The sequence below is a fragment of the Limulus polyphemus genome, unplaced genomic scaffold (genome assembly GCF_000517525.1).
Source record: "Limulus polyphemus unplaced genomic scaffold, Limulus_polyphemus-2.1.2 Scaffold1985, whole genome shotgun sequence".
Classification (NCBI taxonomy): Eukaryota; Metazoa; Arthropoda; class Merostomata; order Xiphosura; family Limulidae; genus Limulus; species Limulus polyphemus.
Window position 1 is genome coordinate 178,008 of NW_013667595.1, and position 8,038 is coordinate 186,045.

Below are 8,038 nucleotides of genomic sequence, written 5' to 3' on the forward strand. Positions count from 1 at the left end.
GGTTAATTTAGGTTTATTTCGACTTTTTTTTGGTGGTTACGAGGTCGGTCGAATTGACCAATCCCGTTTTGAGATTCGGGTAGAGAAAATAACATATAAACTATACGGATTTCATGAAAAAAAACGTTTGAAATGCATTTAGGAGGTCTTAGGGATTAAACAAAGGAAATTTGAGATTTTTGAGATGGCGAAAAGTATTTTTAATTTTAACATGAAAATTACTTTGCACACAGACTATTCAAAACAAATACTCAATATATTCATGGACAAAACTTTATTTTATTTTATTAAAAGTACTTCACTAAGAAATATGAATTTTTGTACGTGAAAGACTTCTAATATTAACTGACAGACTGCCAAATTTCATGAAGATATACCCAATATATAGAGAGTTATAAGTATTAAATTTATGTCAACTTTAAACGAGTACAGAAGGTCACGTGACTTGGTCCCAGAGACCGAGCCCGTGTCAAAAGAGTTAATGCACTTATAGCTTAGTTAGATAGCCAGTTAAATTATAATACTTATAGGACATTATATTCCTTGTACATGTTATTATTTTGAATATTTCAAATAAATAAAAACTCAGTAAAGCACTACAACAACCCTACAAAAAATTAGGGTTAACTTTTACCAAGACTTCAACTGCAAAAGTACAATAACCATATGTAAATACTAAATTTCTTGTTTTTATGTACATTTCCTATTTGTTTATATAAAAGAAACTAAAATGTAAAAGATCAGAAACTTACTAGGTAAGATAACATAAATGAAAAAACTTAAATAAAAATATTCTAAGTGGGGTATGCATTATGTAATTCAATACTCTGCTTATCGTAACTTGGGCTAGGCACTCAAAGAATGATTTATAGGTTTGTTATGCAGATTTAGTAGTTAGATTTGGTTCAAAGAGCAATAAGTGAAAATAGATGTAAACTGTTACAAACTTGAAATTGTTTAGTAATAAATAATTGTAATTGTCTGCTACAATAGGAAGCTTTTCTACAAAGGAATATTTAATTTATATTTATTTTGTATTTTTCGGCTTTTTATTTTACCTTACATTGCTGATTTTGCTACAGTTAGTGTTAGGGTGGTAGAGAAAATAACTGATAGTATATAAAGTTTTACTAAAGAAACATTTCATATTTATTTAGGTGGCCTGGCATGGCCAGGTGGTTAGGCTGCTTGACTCACAATCTGAGAGTCGCAGGTTCAAATCCCTGTCTCATGAAACATGCTTGCCCTTTCAGCTATGGGAGCAGTATAATATGACAGCCAATCCCACTATTTGTTGGTAAAAGAGTAGCCCAAGAGTTGGTGTTGGGTGGTGATGACTAGCTGCCTTCCCTCTAGTCTTTCACTGCTAAATTATGGATGGCTAGTTCAGATAGCCCTCATGTGGCTTTAAGCAAAAAAAAACAATATTCATTAAGGAAGTTCTAGCGGTTGTGCAAATAAAATATGAAAACTGTAAGAAGAAAAAAGTATTTTTGTTCTTTAAGTGAAAGTCATCTTGCACACAGATGAGTCAGACTGACTCCATGAACTAATAGACAAATCTGTGGTAAAATTATTTTAAAATTCTGACTTTTTGTGTACAACATACTTGTAATCTATATAAATAAATGTCAGTATGTGTGTGTGTGTATCTGTTCCTTATACATTTCCACATTTCTTAATCAACCAGCACCAAACAGTGATACACGGTGACATGAGGATGATCATGGCGGGGGGAGTTGGACACTGGACCCCTCCCATCTAATTTCAGAAAAACTACCAATGTTTTTTTTGATAGATTGTTTAAGCAGAGTATTCATGATTAAACTTAGTTGAAAGGATGGCAACTGCCTGTTATAGAAACACAAGTGTAGAGGATGATGTTTCGAAAGTCTTCCACTTTATGTCTTCAGGTCCTCTACACTTGTGTTTCTACAACAGGCAGTTGCCATCCATTCAACTAAGTTTCAACTACCAATGTTGTATATCCCTCAGCATTAGAATGACCTATGTAACCACTATTGTTAGAATTCTTGGAAACAGCATGTCTTTCTTTTGAGTATTGGTACCATTATTTACCTTTATTGTGCTTTTAATGTTTATTATGTTAAGAAAAAAGTATATAAGCATAATTATCTATCTTTTGTTATAAACAAGTTTTTATTTCACCCATCCAACAGACAAATACTACAACTAGTATTCATTAAAAGCTTACCATATTCCATGAAGATACACTCAATAAATTTAGAATTATAGTAAATATGTATAGCTTCACATAAATGGGGGTTGATGCAATGTAGGGTTAAGCCTTCTAAGCTTACAATTACATTTCGTTTTTTTTCTTTACAGGAACTCAATTTCACATGAAACTATAAATTACTTCTCAAAGCTATTTTATTCATTCTACATTGATATAAATAAAGTATAACATTCTTTATCCAATGGAATTTAAACTTTGCTTGTAGCTGTTTTCAAAGCTGAGCTTCAATAGCAGATGTTCAGATCAACAGCTGTGAGATCATAAAAGAGTGGGAACAGAAGTGATACTAATAAAACCAGGAAAAGCAAAGTAAAACAATGTGAGAAACAAAACATGGATAATTATATTCTTAAGCAGAGATGGTTTCTTAGCAAACATAAACCTATATTTTGGAATGTTTGGAAATATCCTAAAGAAATTGATAAATATGTTGTTTAGAGGCAAGTCCCTTCAGAGCTGGGCAGAAATGAAAGTTTGAATATTTTTATCATTTTTCGTTATCAGTTACACTAAGTGAATAAAATTTGGTAATGGCAAGTTTTAATGATTAATTCTTGAGTATTATTTGTGACACAAGTTAAATTACCAATGTTATCAGAATAATATGCTCATTGTATATTATCCTTCCATGCATGCTTTGTTCATAAATTCATTACACAGAATCACTATATAGATATATATATATGACTACGTGTATGATATGGTACACTTTAATAACCAAGATAATGGAAGAACAGGTTCCAAAATGGAAATTTTTAATTATTAGAAAAAAGGCCAAAATTTTGACCCTCGTGAGTCTTAAATTAAACCAGGTAAAAATACCTTACTGTACAAATCCCTATAAATCACTAACTGACTGTTTGCAGAGATAAACTATATGATACTGTAAACATAAACACACTGTTCAATATTATTTACACAGTCACTTATGCTGTTGTTGAAACACTGTAGTACATCACTTGCATTGTTACTTGCAGAAACAAACTTTATTATACTGTAGGAACAAACTTATTATGTTGTACATTACTATTAGTAAAACACACTATAATGTAGAAACAACTTATAAGTTACACTTGATACAATGGACAAAAGAACTAGCAGAGCTAGTGTAGTTACACTGTATATGTTATTAATACAGTTAGATTAAATTCATAAGTGATACCAGGAATACCAGTTTCATCAATTAAAAGAAACACTACCTGTGAATAGCATTTATCCTCTGGGCTGTATCTTCATGTTTAAGCTCTTTCTCTAAAAGCTCACTAGCCTGATCTGGTGCTTTCACTGAAGATATAGTAAACAAAGCAGCTGGAAGTAAAACAAGCCAATAAATATCTGGCTTCACTTTACAGTAATGACAACTATCTGAACTGAATATAACCATAGAAAACAGCTTATAACTACAGTTCCTTAAAGTAATACACAATATATTCATATATTAATTATAATGGATTTTTTCAATCAGATATGCATTGTGACATAACAAATATTGTACACTAGAGTAACTCAGAAAGGGTGTGAAGTTTATTTTACCAGCTATTATATTTATGACATACATATTTGAAAGCCCTCTCACTACCAAAAACATCTGACAGAGTATGTGCTACACACAGCATGCATAATGTTATGTAATAAAACAAATAACAGTACAGAAAACATAAATTATTATTTCTAATGAAGAGTTACTATTATAACTTCTCAACTATACAGATAAACAAACATAAATTCTTGACAGTGGACACTGATTAAACAAAATGTTGAATTTTTTGTTTGTTGCTAAGCGCAAAAAATCAATACACTTAAAAACCTCATAAACACAGCCACAAGACTCTGTTCAACGAACTACATAAATGAAAAAATTAACCACATAAAGCATTCCTTCATTCACACCAATAAATTTCCACCAGCTATTGTTGAAAAACTCTCCAACATTCCCCACAACAAAACTCAACTCACGAACAAAGTTGATACTAACAAACACATCAACAGAACATTACACTGCAGTTTACCTTTTGTTCCTGAAACCAGCTCAAGAATTATCCACACTTGGACAAAACTAGCCATTAAACACAAAATTCCTGTCAATGTCAAATTCTCACAAAAACTCGGCCCTAAATTAAAATCGGTACTAAACAAAAAGTATTTAGAATCACACAATACCAACGTCATTTACAAAATAACATGCAATAATTGCCCAGAATTCTACATTGGAGAAACAGGAAGAAAATTGGAAACCAGATTGACAGAACACAATAGAAAACCATTGCAACTCAAAAAACATAATATATCTATTAAAAACACAGTAATTTTAAACAAAGAACCAAACATAAATAAACGAAAAATCAAGAAATCCATCTTAATTGAACAAAATAACCCTACTCTAAACCAACACTATGGGATGCCAAGATACCTCTTCTAAGCTTTGCAACAGTATCCGGTCATGTGACCTCTTTGTTCAATACTGTATATATATATATATCTGTGTCAGTGTAAACTACTTGTACCTGATGATGACAAAACCTTGTCGAAACATTGTACATTTGCTGTTATGTTAAACTTATATTAAAGTTTTTCTTCATTACCCATTCAAGCCACCTCCAAGCATTATTAAAATAGATTCTTGTTGTAATTTTGTTCTTATAACTAATAACACACCTGCTGTTGCAGCCAGCTGTTGATCACTTTCCAACAAAAGTTTCCATACAACGTTCATAATGTCCTTAAAGCAGTTATCTGACATGACCACTGTTCCCTTCACAAGTGTGGACAGAGGACTGTGAAACAAGGTCATAACCTGTTGTTGAAAAACCAGCATAAGAATGGTTCAAAAAGAAAATGGATATTTTATTATGACATGATTATTATTCATAGAAAGAATAGCAGTTTACTTTTTTCTATATGAATTATGCCAATATGATTGACTCATATTTCAAAAAGTTGTAGGTTGAAAATACTTAAATTATAACTATAATTAAACTTTCAACTATATAAAACCTAGGATAACATAACTTTACCACTTCATACAGCATCAAAATGAACTGATTAATATTATATAACTCAAATTAAGCTACATTAATTATGGAAATTGATCAGCAGGGTAAGCAAAATGGAGTTCATCAACTTCATGAAACTAGTTTAACTGGTTAATAATTGTAGAGACTTTTCCTTTCTCATCTAATCAGCTTCAAATCATAATCAACCAGTGATAAAATTTCTAGCTTGCCATCAATTTAAAGGCAAGTACAAGTGTGCCAAAAGGCTATACCAGGATTTTTCTATTAAGAAACGCTGTCCATTCAGAGACACAAATTATGAATATAAAGGCATGTATAAGTGGACCAAAACGATCTCCATACACTCTATTAGGTTGCACTATCCATTCTGACAAACAATCATGAAAACAAAGGCAAGTATAAGAGTGTTAAAAGACTACTTCAGTATTCCCATGTTATGAAATGCTGCCTATTCAGAAGCACAGTCCATGAAAATTAAAGTAAGTTTTAGTGTGCTGAGAGGCTATCTGTGTATTATACTGTTATGGCACACTCCCCATTCAAAAGCAAAATCATAAAGACAAGTATCAGTGTGACACACAGATCTCTGCATTACTCTGTGAGGGTACACTGCCCATTCAAAAGCAAATATTATAGACAAACTGTTGTATACCAATTACTTCAAATGGTCCTGATGCTGTCTGTTAAAACTCTACCCAAATGTCCTGTGAAATATGCTTTAAATGATGTAGCAGCAATTCATATATTTATGTATATGGTAGACAGATTCAACGAAAATGTGAAATGGATGATAAAAAACAGTTTAAAAATAACAGAAAATAAACAATTGTCAGCAAGTACCTGATTTTTTAAGTATTTTACAATTGGAAGCTCTTCTTTGGGTTCTTTTTTCACGTATGGTCCAAGCTTCTGTTCTCCTTTGTCTGCTGTTCCTCCCGCCTCTACATCATGAGCCAAGCATGTGATACTACTGTGAAGTGAACGCAGTGCTCCCAGATGTGGAGCATCCACTGCCTTTTCAATCTTGTCAAGGTTATGAGCCACACTTGCTTTACGACGCAGAGGTGAACTTGGAGCAGTGATAATCTGCAAAATTATATAAATATTGATTAAGAATACAAATAAGCTTAAAAATAAGATGCTTTACTATAAAACAAACATAAATGGGTTGAATTATGTAGCATATGTTGATCAAACACTAAATGTATATAAAAAAAATAAATGTTATTTCAATAAATAAAACTGAAACCATATGAAACATATTTATGTAACCCATAAAAAATATTTCCTTACATGTACATATCTATTACTCATAATTATATACATATTTGCCACTTATATATGTTCCAACATATATGACCATGTAAGTGAGATGTGAGTGTATATTGTATAAATATATATGTTTACATAGGTGTGATATATGTGCTAATATTATCCAGTTTCAAGTTAAGAAGTCAATTTGTCATTTGATACTGGTATGATTATCTCCTGAACTGCTAGCATTAGATAACTACATACTGATGTCACCCATTATTAACCATATTTTTAAACGTTTTGTAATCTCAAAGTACAGACAACATATAACGATAACACCTATTCTGTAAAGTAAACATTCTTGTGAATTCTTACATGTTTTTTTAGTTGACCTGGATACTTATATATTACCATCTTGTTAAAAAATATATTTTTCAACTAATATTTACAAAAAAATATTCTTAGCTTGAAAGTACAAATAGTATGTAAGTAAACCATTTTTTATCCAACTATAAGGAATACACAAAGTAATATGATATTTAAGTACAAAATAGCTATAAAAATTTATCTTAAACCAACTTCAAGTTGAGGCTTAGCAATATGTTAGCTTTTCATAACTAGGATAAACTTAGAGTCCTACCAATTTAAGTTGTGATCACATGGAGTAAAGTTAGGTAACTGAACTGCAGAGACTAAGAAGGCAGCACTAGCAGCAGACAAGGTTCACAACAAACATGTTTGTTTTAGCCCTATGCATGAGCATAGATAACATGTGGATTAGGGAATTCAAGATACCTAATGAAAATATGATGAAGGACTATAATGAAAATGAAACCTACATTGGTGAATGAAGGTAGGGAAGAAACTATTAATAAGTGAAAGTTAGTACATAATGCACAGATAAGAATTTCCAGTAAGTAAATATACTAGACTAAATCAAAATCTTGAAATAAGGTTAAGCATGTACAAGCTGTACTGCTACTCAAATTTGCCTTAAAATCCATTTATACGAATTTTCTTAATTATTATTCAGCTAAGTGAATCAACTTAATTAAACAATATATATGAACCAACAGTATTTTGTCCATATTTGATCAAAGTTTGCCTTATTAATTTTGGTACAGTTAGAGTATCTTAACAATTTATACAACTTATCAGGCAGGTAGTAGCACTGCCTATGTAGGGATGGTTGGGATTGTTCATTGAAATAGTATTTTAAATATCTCTTCAATAGGTTATCAGAACTTTACAATACTATAAAATGTTTCCTTTTATAACATTATCTATGTAATGACTGAGTCACAAGTTCTGGGAATGTTTGTAAATATCATAACAAAAAGTTTGTATTTCTTCTTTTTTATAACATGATAACTCAAAAACCAAACCAATGTTGTAAACCAATTTCACTGAGGTGACAGTTTCAAATGGAGTATCCACTTTTATAAGTATTATCAATAACTAATAGTAACTGTAAAAAAATCACAATTCTAGTATAAACGATGTTATCATT

At 31.1% G+C, this 8,038-nt stretch overlaps 1 protein-coding gene across 5 annotated transcripts in view; it reads right to left on the reverse strand.

The window, feature by feature from the left end:
- LOC106465571 (protein unc-80 homolog) overlaps positions 1–8,038 on the reverse strand; it is a 138,172-nt gene that overhangs the window by 96,245 nt on the left and 33,889 nt on the right. For all 5 annotated transcript variants that reach the window (XM_022393494.1, XM_022393492.1, XM_022393493.1 and 2 more), the window contains exons 13-15: positions 6,115–6,360; positions 4,916–5,054; positions 3,460–3,568 (exon numbers count right to left, since the gene is read on the reverse strand). In XM_022393494.1, coding sequence (XP_022249202.1) covers positions 3,460–3,568; positions 4,916–5,054; positions 6,115–6,360 — 494 coding nt within the window. The remainder of the gene's footprint in view (positions 1–3,459; positions 3,569–4,915; positions 5,055–6,114; positions 6,361–8,038) is intronic.